The sequence below is a fragment of the Larus michahellis genome, chromosome Z (assembly GCF_964199755.1).
Source record: "Larus michahellis chromosome Z, bLarMic1.1, whole genome shotgun sequence".
Lineage (NCBI taxonomy): Eukaryota > Metazoa > Chordata > Aves > Charadriiformes > Laridae > Larus > Larus michahellis.
In genome coordinates this window covers 71,415,812-71,433,281 of record NC_133930.1, presented here as the reverse complement: position 1 = coordinate 71,433,281, position 17,470 = coordinate 71,415,812, and the positions used below count along the sequence as shown (strand labels likewise).

Below are 17,470 nucleotides of genomic sequence, written 5' to 3'. Positions count from 1 at the left end.
GCGCCGCCGACGGGCGGGACGGGGACGGGGCGGTGGCGGCGGCGGCTCCGCCCGCCGGGGGGGGGTGGTCCCGCGCCCCGCCCACCGCCACCGCGGGGAGCATCGGCGGGACCACCCCTCCCCTTCTCCCGGCACCCCTCCCCGGCATCCCGCCACGGCATCCCGACATCCCGCCCCGGCATCCCGGCATCCGCCAGCGGCGAATGAGCAGCGTCCCCCCCTGTACCGGAGCGGGATGGACCCTGGGAGCGCACCCCTCTTCTCCGGCTGGCTCTCCAGCACGGTTGCCGGTAGTGCCACCCGGTAACCCTGGCTGCAGGTCCCTGCGGCATCACGCAAAAAGGCTCGGCTTTATCAGAGCGTGTCAGAGGCAGCTGCGAAGTGCCGTGGGGGAGCGCAGGGGTTTTTCTGGGTTCCTGCCCCTTGGAGGGTTGCAGGTAGTCTTCACTTGGCGTGACTAGATGTAAACTGTATTTTTCTGTCAGCCCAGTGGAGCTTGTTTCAATGCATTTTCTGCAAAGCAAAAAAGGCCAGGACCACCTTTCTGTTGAACAAATGACAGGAGCCCAGCAGTGCCAGCGACAGGGCCCAGCAGTAGGTGAGGTCAGCTGTGGTTTTCTGCCGCTGAGCCTTGAAAGCTGCCCAGCACGGGGATCTCCACCTCCCTGGTGCCCTGTCCCAGAGCTGTCCCACATTCCTGAGGAAGGAGTTTCCTCATGTCCGTGTCAAGCCAGTAGAAATGCCTAGACAAGCAGGTCTGGGCACCATCCAACTTCCCACAAAGTTAGATGTGTTTCTTACAAGTGTCAAGTCCAAGAGCCTGGAAAGAAACCTCCTTGGAGCTGCCCTGTAACCCTGTCAGCCAGCAGCGGTGATGTTGTGAGGGTTTAGTGTTGTCCTTCGCTAAGAGCAGCAACAGTCAGGAAGCCAGTACTAACCTTGCTGTTTGCCTGGGCACCGCGGGCAACCTACTTGCGTCTGACTGGAGAGAGGTCAATGGGTACCAATGACTCATGGGGTGAGATTGACAGCTGACCAGGCAAAATCCTGCTGGCGGTCTTGCAGACTTGCATGTCTGGTTAGCCCCGAGTGCTTCAGGGACACCAGGTGACACTCAAGTGGTTTTCAAGTGCAATAAATAACTCCTGCCAGTAGTCCTTAATGATACTATTTAATGTTACTGTTTACTGTGTCTCATGAAAGCAAAGTCACTGCAGAGAGAAGTGAATCTACGTTCTTCTCATTGCTTAAAACTACTTCCCAACACATGCACTCACCGCTCCCACTTCCCTCAGCCCTCGTGGTTTGTTCATTTCAGCGGCCTCCAGTGCTGCTTGGTGGGCTGCCAAATTGCTGGTCTGTGGACCTGGGCTCTCATCCAACGTGTTTGGATGCTCCTTCGATGTTCATTCAATGACTGCTCACAGGTACTCTTACAGATGAATATGCCATCTGTGGTCTTTGAAGAAGTGTGCCGTGTCTCATCTTTTGACCTCCAACAGCACCGCTGTTTCTTAGTCTCAAGACTGGTCCTCATCTGTGAGATCAGACGCGGCATGTGGTGGTTTCTCTTGGTTTGTGTTGAGGTTTGGACCAGCTGGACCTCACCAGATCGATGTTTTGTTAATAGCTGTTCAATGCTACGCACAAGCAAGCACACATGCTTTTTTATTACCAGCCATGGTAAAACCCAGCAGGGTGTGGTTGGTTTGTGATGCTGTGCTGATAGAGCAGAAACAGGAAGAGAATGCTGGAAAATATGGCTGTTGCCGTCAGTGGGAGACTCTGCACTCGTCTTTACTTTAAAAACCGAAATGGTCAGCGATCTCCAGGAGCAATATTGAATCTGGACAAATCTGCCTTGCTGTGGGACGAAGGAGTTTCCTTTTCCTGGGAGGACAAGGAGTTGGCTTCAGGTCTCAGTGTCTCTTTGCCCTGTCCAAGTAGCTTTTACAAGCCACTTTGGAAGATGTGCATTGCTTCTGCCATGAGGAAGCTCAAGGAGAAAGAGTTATCCTGCAGTCAAGGTGCATGACCAGAGATGCATCTTCTTCCTTTCTGTTCACTTATACATTTCTCATTTCTTTCTGATGCCTGCGTTGAATAATCACCTTGTGATTTGGTTAAACCTGATGTTGAGAGCATCACAATGACAATGCTAATGTCCATGACGCTACTGCTGATATTCTCAGTTAACATTCAACTAAAGACCAGCTCTTAAATTGCCTTTTTTAATGAGCACATCTGGCTTTCAAAGCTTCTAGTCTCTCCACACATTTTTTATGGATCTGTTGTCAAAAGGCAACCCAGGAATGTGACTCTCAGCTGACGATCCATCTTTCAGAACTTGTAGGTCAGTCCAGAGTTTCCATGTTTCACTGCAGTCAGCAAATACCTGGACTTATGCTAGTAAAATTTGTCCTGCCTTTCTTTCAGCTTTGAACTGGGCACTTGTTGGGAAAGTTCCCTGAGGTGCCTTGAGAGCCAGACCTTGATTGTGACTCAAGGCAGAGTCAATTTGATTTCCCATGACACTACTATGTATGTCATATCTTAAATTTATCAAGCAATAGCAATAGAATTTACAGCACAGTGTTCGGTACAAACATCAGAGGGTTAGGAAGTGTCTAACACATTGTTCCACAGGTCCGTTGTGGCACCCTACCAGGATGCCTGCTATGTTTTTTGCGAGTGGTACAAAAATATTGCCATTTTTTCCATGGGACCACTGTCTTTCTCACACTCAACATAGCTCTGAAAGCAGAGCAGGGCTTTGTGATGAAAGAAGCCTCTGCTGCAGCCAGGGATCATTTGCAGTTTGCACACACGCAAGCATGCAATCATGTGTGTATGGGTAAATATAAGTATAGAAAACTAAGTACGTTACGGCACACTTATTCTTGATATAGTGGTGAGATGTCCTATCGAATCCATGAATGAGGAAGTAGAAATACAGGCCTTAAGGGAAAAATGCATACATGCATGTCCTTGGGCAAGGTCTGTCCGCGCACACTGCACGTCAGCCCTCTCCAGATTTTCACCATTGTAGTCTCCACCCCAGGCCAACCTGTGAAGAGTCCTTGGAGATCTCGCTTTACCAGTCATACCCAAAGCAAATTCTAAATCCCTGGCTTCATTGTGGCAGTGATGTTCTTTTTTGGCAAAGCTAATTTTTAGCCTTTTTCTCCCTACAAAAAGCTGCTGTGTGACTATACTGCTTTGCCGCACATGAGTACATCCGTCCATCCACCATGCCTAATGACTTGTAAGTCTGATTTTAATTAAACTTGGCAGTTAGAACAGATCATAAACATCCAAAATACTTGCTGAAACAAGCCATCATGGTGCAACAGAGTGAAAGTTCATTGGTAATGTGGCAAGACATTTGTAGCTAGGCACCAAAGTATTAGAGGGAAGAGGGAGGTTATAAGCAAAAAGCAAAGTTCTCAAGGAGCATGGCAGAATCCAGGAAAGGATGTGAATAAGTGCCAAATAGGGGTTTATGAATCCTGCAGCTCAAAGAAGGATTTGTTTCAGTGTGATCTAGCTTTCCAGGTCCATGCTGAGGTCAGTGGTTTAGCCATAGGGGTAGCACCAACTGCTGCCATGGGGCAACCACTCTTCCCCTGAAGCGCAGCATGTGGTTGTCACCAGCACTGCAGGGGTGTATCCACATGGAAGTGCCATGTCCCCTGGTCCACAGAAAAACGTGACCCCTCTGAGTGGGTGGTCTTGTGGAGTTGAAGGTGGCTGGGACAATAGGGGTGCAGGAGCTGGTCTAGCCCTTCTGAGTATCTCTGTGTCAAGCCTCACAAGCCCTTTTCTGGCCAGAGAGGGCACAGAGAAGCACAGCCCCTGCAGCAGCTCTCCTAACAGCTCACCCCAAGCTCAGCATGCATTATGCTGTTGGTTTCTCCTGGGGAGAGTGGGAGTTTGGGCTTGTGAGTCCACTCTTCAGTGTGGTTGTGGCAGCCGTTGGGTATTCCTGGGAACAGTGGCAGGCTCGACACTTGTAAGCAGCCTCAGATTCCACCGGGGTGAAGCCCACAGCCACAGGTTACTCACAAGAGCAAAAAAACCCATGCAGTGCACCTCCCCAGGGCATGAAAGTGGTGCCTGGGATGAGCATGTCTCCAGCAAGAAGCAAGAAAGATAGAATCATAGAGTCATCGAATGGTTTGGGTTGGAAGGGACCTTCAAGATCATCTAGTTCCAACCCCACTGCCATGGGCAGGGACACCTCCCACTAGACCAGTTGCTCAAAGCCCCATCCAGCCTGGCCTTGAACACTTCCAGGGATGGGGCATCCACAGCTTCTCTGGGCAACCTGGGCCAGTGTCTCAGCAGGGTCACAGTAAAGAATTTCTTCCTAATACCTAACTTAAATCTCCCCTCTTTCAGTTTAAAACCATTACCCCTCATCCTGTTGCTACATTCCCTGATAAAAAGTCTCTCCCCATCTCTCCTATAGACCCCTTTCAGGTATTGGAAGGCTGCTATAAGGTCTCACTGGAGCCTTCTCTTCCCCAGGCTGAACAACCCCAACTGTCTCTGCCTGTCTTCATGGGAGAGGTGCTCCAGCCCTCGGATCATCTTTGTGGCCCTGATCATCTTCATGAGAGGTAGGAAGCGAAAGTCAGCATTTGGGGAAAGGTCAGGTGAAGAGGGCTGGTGGACGGTGGTGGGTTCAGTGGGGCCATGCACCCTGATCTGTGTGGGGTGGGTGACAGGTTCACAAGTCACCACCCTGAGTGCTGGTGACAGACCCTGTGTGTGCATGGATGCTCCGGACTCCAGCCCATGCACTGTGCTGTGTGGCTATGCTCTTGGGTTAATTTAGTGCACGAGCCTGTCTGTCCTTAGTAGCCCTATGGGCCTGATTCCCCTTTTCATTTCAGTTGTAGCCAATCCTGTGAGAAATGCAGGTGTGCTTCTTTTTAACTGGGTGGTGCTAAGCTGTGTCTCGTGTCTCAGGTCCCGTTTTGTGTGCTCTCCTTGGCAGAGAAGTGAGGATAATCCTCTGCAAGAGGCACACTGTCAGGCCTGTCAGACCCCAGGGAGGAGCCTGCAAAGCTTCGGTTGTGTGTGTGGGTTGAGGAATACAAGAGAAAAAAATAACTTTATCTGCAGAGAAAATCATTGCCAGGCAAGAAGCTGTATTCTACCTGCAGTTACATTAATCTAAGAGAAACTTCCAGCATTTCTTAGTTACAGTCTTTGGCATTTTTAACCTGAATGGTTCCTTTATCTACTTTGTGTTTTTTTTATAGGTAGATGTCATGGCTCAGCCCAACGTACAGCACCATACACATCCCATTCTAGCCACCCAGATAAGGTTAAATGGGCCTTGCCAAAATCTGGCTCCAAAAACAGCTCAGGTTGGGTCACTGCTGCATGTGCCCAGCTCCTTGCAAGGCTCATCTTCTGTTCGTTTGGGTGGCTCCTGCTGTAGCACTTCCTATAAAATGCATCCCGAATCAGGTTTTACAGCAATTTAAACATAAATCCATTACAAAGGTGTTCAGGCTTTGTGCTTGTCGTTGTCAGCAGTGCATTTCTACTTTATGCACTGCTTTGCCTCCTGGGACAGACAGCAGCAAGAATAGCATCTGTCCAGAGGTGCCAGGACCTGGCTGGGCCCTTAGACAATGTATTTTCCATAGCAGAATCTGGGATGAGTGTATTTTCCAAGCAGAATCTTGTGTGGGTTATGCACAAAGATGTGGTTTGGTACCACTGTTGAGCTCATTTTGCCCAGCAGGTTCACAAAGGGGAAACTTTGCATTAGGACCTGGTTACTCAAAAGTAAGCTGCTCGCGATGCGTCTAGTTCTGCTCTGATCTGCCAGAACAGATGTAGATGGTCATAGCGTGAGAGTAAAAAAATAAAGCAAAGATAGGAGTTAACTGAGGATATTGCTATCTCAATATAAGTGAGATGTCTCAGACAGCACTTTTCATTGCAATCTGCAGAGCAAACTGGTTTCTATTTTAAGAGGAATAGAAACGAAAGGCTGCAGGAATGTGCTGGAAGAAACAGGACGGGTTTCACTGGGGGTGATGGTGCCCTTCTGTTCTATGATATTTGTTGTGTCTCCCTCCTGGTGTTAATTTCTACATACCCAAGTAGTTAATAGGTCATTTGGAAAAAATTATACCTGCACAGTAGGTGGACTCAGAAGTACCAGGCAACCGCAGGGACATAGAATTCTGCTTTTAGTATCTACACGTGAGACCTGCTTCTTCCTTCTCTGGCAATTTAGATAAAGGGAAAGTGCTGAGCAGTGTGTGTTCCTGCACACTCACTGTATTGACGGCACACTGGAGACTGTTTCGTTCCTTGAATTTTCTTCAGATGGATGCTGCACCCCTGGACACGTGGAAGAAAGTGGAGACAAGCATGAATGTTTCTAGCAGCAACATGGAAAATTGGCCAGGCACAACTGGGGGATCCTGCTACTAAAGATCCATGCAAATGCGGCGTCACTGAACAACATCCCCTCAATGCACGGAGAAATAAAAATACTTCCCTGATTGTCTTACATTGCATCCCTCTTTACATTAATTCATCCTGGGGTAGCTGTGGGGGCTTTAGCAACTGGCAGGCTGGGAAGACCAAGCCTTTCCTTCAAAAGCCAAGGGACCTCCTCTACAAATCCTTGCCAAGAGCAGCTGCCACTTTGAATATGTGGCATATGTGCTACCTGTTTTCCTCCACCATGGTGCTAAATGCAGGATGATGACAGCATTCAGTCCTATGCAAGATGGAATCAGCAACGCTGAGAAAGGAGAAGTTCTAAAAGACTGAGGCCAAGTACATATTTGCTCATCCAGAAATAAGCTCCAGGGAAAAAGAGACTCTGAAATCTGATTTTTTTTGGTAAATTACAGTGGGTGCAAGTTCACAGATAAACAGGACTGAATATCAGTATGCTTGGGACAGCCTTATACCTACCCCTGCTGCCAGCATCCAGGTTCCCTGTGTCAGCTCAGGTAGGAGTCCTGCAGTGGTCCCAGCCCGGCCAGCTCGGAGCTCTGCCCATCCAAACCACGCACACAGCCTCCTCCCCTCCCTTGCGCCAGCACAGTGGCTTGGTTTACCCCATGCTGAGCATTTACTGGGGAAAAAGTAAATCCATGGCTTTCTGCTGTTTTATCTGCTGCACAGAGGATTTGGACACCTGTCCCTCATGTGGGAGCACATGGGAAAAGGACAGGCAACACTATCCTCAAGCTGCTAAGGAGCTGCAGGGCATTTGCGGTCTGCAGGTGCATGCAGACCGTGTCTTGCAGTCCAGAGGCCTGAACGGGCAGAGGCAAACCCGAGGGAGAGGAGAGGCATGTGTCCTTGGATTGGGGTGAGCCACAGCAAATTCTGCCGAGCTACAGTGACTCCAGGTGGCAGCTGAAGCAGGGGAAAAGGGTGTGCAATGGATGCTCCCCCTAGCCTGCTGCACCTCCGAGGTCCAGCCTGGCTTGGTGGGAAGCTCTGATCTTCTCCAGATCGATGCCACCTTGTCCCTGCCTCCCCTGCTGGTAGGAGTGCCAGCAGGCAGGAGGACTCGTCCCTGTACTCACCCTGCCTTGCATTCTAGCTGCTGAAGTTGTCACTGTGAATTTTGTGAGTCATTAAAGAAATAATGAGCGTTACTCACCGCCTGTCGCGTAGGAGTATTTACCCACAGCAATAAAGAGAGGAAGGAGGCAGCCGGAGGTGTGTTCTGGATCCAGAAAGTCTGGTGAAACTGCCGGGAAGTGGTGACAGCTGATCACTGCCCCAGTGATGCAGTGGGAGGTGTGAGGTTTTGGCTCCCCTGTAGATCCAAAGGAAAACCTCTGATCACCTGCACCTCCATGTTTTTTTGCATGCAAAGGAGAAGAACAAATCAGTCCTTTTCCCACCTACTCGTGGGGAGACCTCAGGGTGAGCGTACAGGCAGAATGGAGACTGTCATCGTTCCTGTAAAACCCATCTGGAGGCAGGGAGGGAGCTAAGGATGAAAATGAGCGTGGGACTTTTGACTTGCCGCCTCGTGCAACGGGAGGACAGACTGCGGGCTCTGGGCTTGGGCTGCCCGACTCTGTTCCCGGGGCACTGCGGTGTTTGTGGGTCCCCAGCACTTGCTGCTACGGAAAAGCCCTGGGAGGAGCAGGAGAACAGAAGTTAAAATATTGATGTGAGCGTAGTAAGCCGGGAGGCCAAGAACAGCTGTTGAATCCAGGAAAGGCAACAGATAACAGCAAGGAATGGGCAGGTGCTGGGTGGAACAGTGACACCAAGGCCACACCACAGATAAGGCCATCAGGCTGACATGAAGCAAGAGGGATGTGACACAATCTGGCTTGGCCTCCTGCCATGGGTGCCCAGCCAGATGGAAAGCCTGCAAACAGCACTGTGGTCACCTGTGCGGCAAAGGTGTGAAAAAGGCTCACGGTGGGCTGAGTGATCCAGGGTGGGTAGCGTGGACACAGGCAGGGGTGTGTGTGTGGGAACAAGAACAAAGGCAGGGGCAATGCCATGAGGGAACAAGCTGGAGATTGATTTTGGAAGTAGAAGACTCCTTTCTTGTTGTCACACCTCCAGCAGAGTTTCTCTGCCTTGCTTGCAGCAAGACTAAGTCTCTGTCTCCACAGGCGAGCCCAGGACCTTCATACCTGCCCCTGCTGCCCTCCTTGCAGGGCTGTGGCTGGCAGGCATGTGAGGAGGAGGCAGCAGAGCCAGGACCCTCTCTCCTGGCCCAGGAGAAGCTGGAGGGGAGTCCAAGGGCAGCCCCAGATACAGGGCATGGGGAGCAGTTCTCCTTGTGCTGCTGTACCCCTGGGAGCCACTGGGGACCGCCCCTCCTTGTGGTACCTGCAAAGCGGGGGAGAAAAGCCAGGCTCAAATGCGTGACTGTCTCAGACATAGCTGGAGTTGCATAGCCAAGGTGAGGGCGAGCAGCCACTAGAACACCTTCTGTCCCACCTGAGAAAGAATTTTCCCCACCTCTGCTTCGAGGGGGACAGTAGGCAGGGCTTTCGTCAGGGGCTGCAAGCCTGTGCTTGAGAGAAAAGCAGGAAAAGACAAAACTAGCTTGCAAGAGGTGATTTCCCCTTTGTCATCTCTTGATGTGTCATTTTAATTTGCTCTGTGACGGCAGCAGCATTTGAATACCACCGAGGAACCAGGTGGAGGAAGATCAAGCCTTGTATTGGTCAATGGCTTTTCCCCAGCACCACATGACCTGCTGCCTCCAGCACAGAGGGGATGCAGATGTTTCTTGCTCCCCTCCACCCAAGGGGAGCGATCTGGAGCACACAACATGTCCCAGCTGCACGGCTCCAGCCCATTGCTCCTGCACTGCCACCAGCATCACCCAAACAGCCAGGCCATACTTGTGACTGGCAGTACAGCATGGTTCTCTGCCGCAGTGGCACCAGAGGTGTTATGATCAGAATTTGTGGGGGTTTTTTGGTAGTTAAAACATTGAAGAAGACCATAAAGGCCAATGATAGCCCTCATCCAGAGCTATGGTGAGTATTGGTGTGGGAGCAGCTTGCAGGAGGTGGCCCCATGATTTCCACATAGTTGAGTCTTTGCTGGGACTAGATTTGCAAGATGGGCACCCAAGGAAATACATCCACGTGTGCCAGAGAGTGAGAGCTGCTGTGTCGCCAGGACCCACCAAACCTTGTGCACAGCAGGGCTTGGTCAGAGCATCCACAGCTTTGTACGTGGCCCACCAAAGACGGAGATCTCCCACCTCCCTGCTGGTCTGAGTCGCTCACCCTCTAGGGTAACATTTCCATCCTAACTCCTGACCTGAACATCTCAGAACTGCAGTTTGTGCCTGTTGCTTTTTATTCTGTCATCTGGCATTACAAAGAAGAGGTTGGCTCCATCAACTGCCCTTCCAGCAGTTGTAGGCTGCTATCAGATCCCCCCTTGGCCTCCCCTACACTAGACTAAACAAGCCCAACAGGCCCCCATGTGCCTCAGGAACAACTGCTAATGCAGTTAAATATTTACTTTAGTTGAGGGATTTACAAAGTGGAATAATAATAAAAGCCAAAGGTTATTGAACTGTGTAAACTCTGTGAAGAGGGAATATAAAACATCTCAGCAGAGCCATCTCAGCAGAGGGGAGGAGCGGTTTTGCAAAGGGAATGCTGAATTGGTCACCTTACCCCTGCCCAAAACCCAGCCACACGCTGCTGAGTTGGGTGGAAGGACCACCCAAGGGCAAGGATGGAAACAGCCCCCTGCAGGGCTCGTACGCCTCTGGCCAAAGGGGATGCTCACCAAGCTGTTCCCTCTTGTCTCAGCCAGCTCTGACCAGCATATACCTTCCTAGGCATCAGGCAAGACTGTGGGGAAGAAATGTCCTGAGCACGGTCATGCTCCGCTCCTCAGCAAGTGCAAATATACGTGCTGTGGGTGTCTGGACCTCTCCCAGCCCACTAGTGGTTTCTGTAGGACACCTACCCCTTGGCTGCCCCTTGTGCACCCCTGCCTGCTCCCAGCATGAAGGAAGTCCTCTGCCACTTCTAACCCAGACTTCACCTCGGCAAGTCTGTCCCAATGTTACCTGAAATAAAAGCCCTCAAAACCAAAAGTAGTTTAGAGAGGAGATATTGCTTTATTCGATGTCACGTTCTAAGGGAGAAAACCCACAAATCTAGCTCCCCTTACTGGGGATATGCACCCATTATTTATACACAAAATATGCTCATAATTCCGCCTACCTAACACATAACTCCACCTAGGCTCACACATTCATTAGGATGGCCAAATAGCCTTTTTGCACACGTGTATCAAATTTTGCTGTTTCAGCAAAACACTTCTGCGCAAACATGAGGGACTTGGTGGTCGTTTGGGTAAGGAGACCCTTCCTCACGTTATCCTTTTAAGGTATTGAGTCATCACAGGACAGTAAAAGTTTACTGTAAGTTTGCCAACTTCTTGAGGATGATAAGGATGTTCCTTGAAGTAGCCACAGCTCGGTCCTAATTGGTATAGGAGTACATACTTGGCACATAAAAGAACACTGAAGTGATTAACTACTTCTTGTTATCCCATCCTTGGTGATTAGCTATTTCTGGCTGTCTCCTCATTATCACTATCTGTAACGTCAGCTCAGTAACTATTTTTTACACAGTAAGAAGGTCAGTATTAGCTATTTTCTCACACAGTAAGAAGGTTAGTAAGAAACAATCATTTTAGAAACAAGGCAGAGGCCTGTCTTTGGTAACACCAAAGGAGTTTTTGGTCAGCACTGGTCTTCAGCTGTGTCTCCAGCTTTCCACCCAGTGGTCCTCTTTTCTGTCCTTCACCCTTCACCACTTGATTTTGATTCGCCAGAGGAAGGTGGGGACGGATGTGGAAAATTCAGCTTTCCCAGAAAGAGGTGTTGAGGTTGTCACACAGTGACTGGGACAAACCAGGACACACAGAAAGACTGATGTTGAGCATCCAGTCCTGTAGGTGAAGTAGCTGGCATCCTCTGGGATGGTGATGCTTGCTGAGAAGTCCTTAACTGAAGAGTTGGCATCTCTTACCGCTGAGGATCCTCTCTGGCCTCTCTCTCTCCTCCCTGCTGTATGTGCCACCTCTGTGCATTTAAACTGGGTGTCCATGCACACAGCCCCCTTCCATCGCACTGAATCTTATGAAAAACATCATTTTGCTCTGTCGATCTCAGCTGCCACTATTTATGTGACCAAGCTGGTGAGAGGAACAAGGCATTAAACCACCCATGAGGATGGGTAGAGGAGCACAGGCAGCGGCTGCACCCACCTGCAGCTCCTTGATCCCACTCATCTGAATTTCACTCCCTCCAGCCCCTCTGTGCCCCCAGCCTGTCCCATCCCACCCAGTGATGGGGTGGGCTTGCTGCAACATGATGGCAGGCTTCTTGTGTGTTGGAGATCTCCCTCCTGGGGTCCTGCCCAGTGCACCAGGCAGCTGAGCATCTGGTTGGCTGGGTCTCATGGAATAACGTGGAGGACAAAGTGCAGCCACCCAAATCAGCCTGAATTTCCTGTCTTTTCTGTGTGAAGTCATGGAATCACAGAATCACAGAATGGTAGGGGTTGGAAGGGATGTCTGGAGATCACCTAGTCCAACCCCCCTGCCAAAGCCGGTTCACCTAGAGCAGGCTGGACAGAAACGCATCCGGGTGGGTTTTGAATATCTCCAGAGAACGAGACTCCACAACTTCTCTGGGCAGCCTGTTCCAGGGCTCTGGCACCCCAAAGTAAAAATGTTTTTCTTCGTGCTGAGATAGAATTTTGTGTGTTCCACTTTGTGCCCGTTGCCCCTTGTCCTGTCACTGGGCACCACTGAAAAGAGTTTGGCCTCGTCCTCTTGACACCTGCCTCTTAGATATTTATAAGCATTGGTGAGGTCCTCCCTCAGTCTTCTCCAGGCCGAACAGACCGAGGTCTCTCAGCCTTTCCTCAGAAGAGAGGTGCTCCGTTCCCTTGATCATTTTTATAGCCCTCTGCTGGACTCTCTCCAGCAGTTCAAGTTCCCTGTCCTTCTTGAACTGTGGAGCCCAGAACTGGACACAGCACTCCAGATGTGGCCTCACCAGGGCAGAGTAGAGGGGGAGGATGACCTCCCTCGACCTGCTGGCCACGCTTTTTTTAATGCACCCCAGTAAAACTCTCCCAACCCAAATGGAGATACCTGCCATGAATGAAGAACAGCAGCCGCAAAGCTGGAGGGCTGGTTCAGGCAAGATACACCTGGAAGAAAGCTGTCTGGGTGAAGCGGAGAAGAGCAGCATTGCCCAACCCAGACTACGGTGTGAAGGGATTGTAAAGCAGCCTCCAGTGCTGGCACCTGGAGCTGTCAGGTGGCACTGGGGTGGCTTATCAGTTGCATGAGAGCGCCCAAGTGATCCCGCTAGGTGCACAGTCCAGCTGTTCCCAGCACAGATCAAACGTTGCTCAAAATGTTGCTTTTCCCAGCACCACTGAGATAAGTGGGTGCCCCCCCGTATAAAAGCAGCCACGAGTGGAAAGAGGTGCACGAGTGCGTGTGCCTGAACTGACCATGGCTGCGAGGGAGCTGCTGGTGGTGGCGGTGGCTGTGGTGACTCTTGTCACCACCAGCGGTAAGTCCACTCTGCTGCCAGCAGCCGGCTTTTCCATGGTGGGTTGGGAGCCATGGAGGGACCAAAAATGGGTGGGAGGGCAGAAAGACCCAGAAACTCTGGTTTGGAGAGGAGCTGAGGAGGGTGAGCAAACACAGTGGCAGCGTGGTGGGGAAGAAGGACTGGAGCAAACACGTTGTGCCGTATCAGCAGTTCAGGGCAAGAGTTACCAGCTGGTTTGTCAACTGTATTGCACTCGGGAGAGGGGTGGGATAGGGGACAGCCCACAGCGCGAACGGGAACCAGGGCCTGGGAGGACAGCACATACACTGGGGTGGCAGCTACTGTCATTCCTGCCTCTGTGAAGACCTGCAGGCTCTGGAAAACCGATGCTACCTAGGTGCACATAGTGGCGGTCCTGCAGGGGCTTGTGTGTGGTCCCACGTGCTCCCAGGACATTCGTGCACTGCACAGAGGGGCTGTGAACTGTTGTTACTGCTCTGCCTGACTGCAGGAAAGGACCCAACTGAATGCAGCTCTCCCTGGGGACGGCTGTTGTCCAGCTGTGCAGCGTCACCCAGCCTCAGCCCTCTGAAGATACCCCGTGTCCCCATGCACCACTGCATGGGTTCACATTTCCTGGGATGTATTGGATGCTTTGTGGAGCTTCTAGTCCAGGGACTGGAAGAGAGCACTGTCAGGAGAGGGATTACGGGGTGGGAACAGGCATCCCCAGCTTTGTCCCAGCCAGATCAGCTGCAGATGGAGGCTGTGCACTGTGCTGCTGGGAGGGTGGGGGGTGGATGCGGCAAACTGATCCACCTGCACGAAATCCACGCAGCTGACCCGCGTCCTGAGTAGGCCCTGCACAGCCCTGCCTTCCTTTTGGTTTGGACGTGACCCTCTGTCAATGCCTCATGCTCCTGCCACCAGCCACAGATGGCTCACAGGTCTCCTGTCTGTTTCAGGGGCAGAGCTGAATGAAAAGAATGGCCTGAGAAGGGTAAGAGGCTTCTATTTTTTTCTTGCTTATGGCTTGAGATGGGATTTAGTGCCTGGTGTGCCTGAGAGAAGGGCTGTTCCCAGCCATCATCCCCAGCCCCATGGATACCAGTGCTCCAGCATCAAACCCGCATCAAAGCCCAGGTTGTGAGTCCCAGTGACGGATGGGGTGGCCTCTCTTCCCTGCTTTCCCACTCGGTGTGCACACCCTGCCCTGTCTGGGACAGAGGGACCCAGGTCACTGGTGGCACTTGCTCCTGCCCAGGTGCTGTGGCAGGAAGAGATGGGTGCTGCTAGCACTGAAATGTGTGCTGCGGTTTCTCCTTTCCAGCCCGTGTGTGGAGACATGGTTGAGCTGCAAGCCTGCCCCCTCCTGCTCTTGCCTGTCTGTGGGTCCGACGGGAATACCTACGCCAATGAATGCCAGCTCTGTGTGCAGAAAATGTAAGCTCATGCCCTTGGCAGAGACCACCAGGAGTCTAATTTTGTCTGTCTGAAACTGTGCGCTTGTGGAATACTGTCATTCAGGCTCCCCCATGCCTGGGGAAAGCCATGGCAGGTGGGAAGTCCATGTGTTCCTGCTAGCAAAGTGGAAGAGGACTTTTTCATGGCAGCTGAGCTGGGCGCTGGGCTGTGAAGCCTGTGAGCTTTACGCTCCTGAGCTGGCCGTGCCTGCAGAGGGGTGCAGGCATGTTCCCAGCTCTTCCCTGCAGGTTCCTGCCCCATCTTTGGCACTATGTTTAGTTACTGTGCAGCTGCAGGCTGCGGGATTTAGCTCATTGTGTTGGCAGGGGGCTAATCCCACAGAAGAGCTGAATATTTATCTAGTGGATCAGCTTGCTAAATCAGACCACCCTGTGGCTTCATGACCAGTATATCCAAAAAGTGAGATCAGGAGTCCATGGCAGAAGAGGCTCCAACATGAGTGTCTGGCAAGCTGGCAACAAACCAGACACTCCGTAGAGGATGGGCGAAGGTCTCACTGTCCATGCTGCCTGCAATTAGAGAAGGGGGAGTTGAACTTAGATGGGCAAAAAGATCTGCTAGGCATCTAGCCTGGACAGTCAAATAGGACCACTAAGGCCTTCAAAGGGACCTCTGGGAATGCAGATGCCCAGTTATGTGCCTCACGGCTCTTTTGGTAGAACTTCACACCAAAGGTACCACCATAAACTTGAGGATAAGGGCAACAGGAACCTCATGAGAAGCACAAGGGTTGCTTTGGGGCAGCGATTTTATCCAGGTTGGGAAGTGACAGTCTGAGTAGGGGTTCCTGCTAGAAGGGGACCACGGGTGAAGATCAGGTTGAACACAGGTCAGTGGTGCATTTGCATGCCAAATAACACAAACTGTGCTGGGCTGCAGGAGGAGATGGATGACCAGCTTGTCAAGGCAACCTGCAAGGAGGTGCATAGGAGCTGAGTCCAGCTAGTCTGGGAAGGGGAGGCTTGGGGGGATCTAGCAGCAGCCTACGGTTGCAAATGGGATGGACCACACCCTTCTTGGTGGTAGCAGGTGATGCAACACAGGGCAACAGCCACAAGCAGCAGCCCCAGAGGGTACAGGTTGGACACAGGGGAAACCCCTTCCCCAGGAGGGTTGTGCACCAGAGAGGTAGGAGCGGTTTCCATCCTTGGGGGTTGGTTAGGGCTCAGACAGAGCCATGGCCACCATAACCTCACACTGGGGACAGACCTGCTGTGAGCATGTTGGGTTGGATACCCACCACCAGTGCTGCACAGCCAGGGAGGGGACATCTGTGGGCCAGGATGGCTTGTAGTCACCTCAGCTTTTTAGACAGGAAAATGAGCAAGCCAATTTTATAATAGTCAGCTCTGTCCCACAGGCTGGATGGAAGCCAAAGAATGGCTCAGGGAGTATTTTTTTGAGCTCTTACTCTTTTTTCCTATGTTATTCTAGGAAAACCAGGCAAGACATCCGGATTTTGAAAGACGGGGAGTGTCAAGATATCTGAGCTTTCTGGTGGCTTTCCTGAGCCTAGAAACAGGTGATTAATTGATCCTGTGTTCTCTGTGCTGATTTCACATTTAAGTTAGCAATGGTGAATAATAAAATCACATGCACAATCTTATTTCAACAGCACTTTTTTATGCAAGGCTGAGGGAAAACAGCACAAGCCAGCTCCCACAAAGGGCTACTAAAAACACACAGTCAAAACATTCATTTCAAATCCATATCACATACCAGGGCTCTGCACTGTGAGTATTATTTCAACCATGTTCCTGTGAGAAAGGCCATGTGGGAGTAGCAAGAAACACACAGATCCTGGTGAAGAAGGTGCTGAACAAGTGCAATTTTTTTTTCTGTTGGAGGCAATTTAGCAAGGGGAAAGTGAAGTTTCTTCAGCGTTGGAGAAGACAACTCCCTGGCTCTGTAAACACCACCACTTCCAGAGCTGATGTAAATTGAAAATAGTAAGATCTGCACTTCTTGTATTCAGCTTTTTATCCAAGAGCCTTTCACAACAGAAAGCAGCCCGGATAACACATGGAAAGAGCCTGAGTGGAGACCTTAAATGCAAGGGACCCTGGATCTCTGCTCCAGCACTTGAGAGCAGCCCTCAAACTGAGCTAATTACACAGAAATGCTCTCTGGGAACTGCAGGTTCCCAGCCAGTTGCCAAATTTCAGGTCTAGGTTGTTCCTGGTGTCAGGACCATCTTTGGGACTGTGCCCTGACACAGTCCCACCAAGGTAGCAGTGTAAGGGTGCACCAGCATTCCTTGGGGTTCCCTCTGCTCTTTCATTTCCCGCTTATACCAGATGGGACAAAAGTCACCCTTCATTAAATACCTGTAATGAGGTTGTACAACTTGGGTATGCAAGGGGCTCCCTTTGTTCGCAGTGGCAGAGATCAGAGGGCACTGGCTGATTCAGGACTTGACCCTGAATTCAGTTCAGTCCTGAACCAGGTGTTGTATTCCTACAGAATGACTGGTTGAGATTGCTGATCAGCTTTAGCAAAGCACTGGGTTTCTTTGAACAGTGCTTCAGTGTGCACTGAAACCCTCCAAGGACAGCTCTGTGCTCACCCGCAGGGGATCACGCTGCTCTGACTTGCTGCTGTACTCACACGACTCATTTCCAGGCATCTGGGGAAGGGTCCCAGGTGCACCATACGGTCAAGAGGGCTCCCTGAAGTCAGTGACCACCCTGCGAGTCTAGGAGCTGTGCCAGCATCATGGCTACTGTGCCTGGCCAGCTGGTCATGTAATCCATCCCCATTTCCCCTCTTCCAGTTCTGCACCTTCCTGGAACCACCAGGTGAGACACTGCAGCACTGTAACACACGACAAAGCCACCGCTGATAGATTTAATGCTTGTCCTGGTTTCGGCTGGGAAAGAGTTAATTTTCTTTCTAGTGATTGCT

At 51.1% G+C, this 17,470-nt stretch overlaps 1 protein-coding gene across 1 annotated transcript; it reads left to right on the top strand.

Moving 5' to 3' along the window:
- The first annotated feature begins 13,032 nt into the window (after positions 1-13,032).
- SPINK4 (serine peptidase inhibitor Kazal type 4) lies at positions 13,033-16,138 on the top strand. The gene is made up of 4 exons (XM_074569189.1): positions 13,033-13,099; positions 14,047-14,081; positions 14,412-14,524; positions 16,001-16,138. The coding sequence occupies exons 1-4, from the start codon at positions 13,039-13,041 to the stop codon at positions 16,053-16,055; spliced, it is 264 nt and encodes an 87-aa protein (XP_074425290.1). The 5' UTR covers positions 13,033-13,038; the 3' UTR covers positions 16,056-16,138.
- The last annotated feature ends 1,332 nt before the right edge of the window (positions 16,139-17,470 follow it).

Coding starts and splice junctions, on each gene's coding strand:
- SPINK4 (XM_074569189.1), top strand. CDS start 13,039: ATGGCTGCGAGGGAGCTGCTGGTGGTGGCGGTGGCTGTGGTGACTCTT. Junction 13,100..14,046: donor GACTCTTGTCACCACCAGCG/GTAAGTCCACTC, acceptor TGTCTGTTTCAG/GGGCAGAGCTGAATGAAAAG. Junction 14,525..16,000: donor CAGCTCTGTGTGCAGAAAAT/GTAAGCTCATGC, acceptor ATGTTATTCTAG/GAAAACCAGGCAAGACATCC.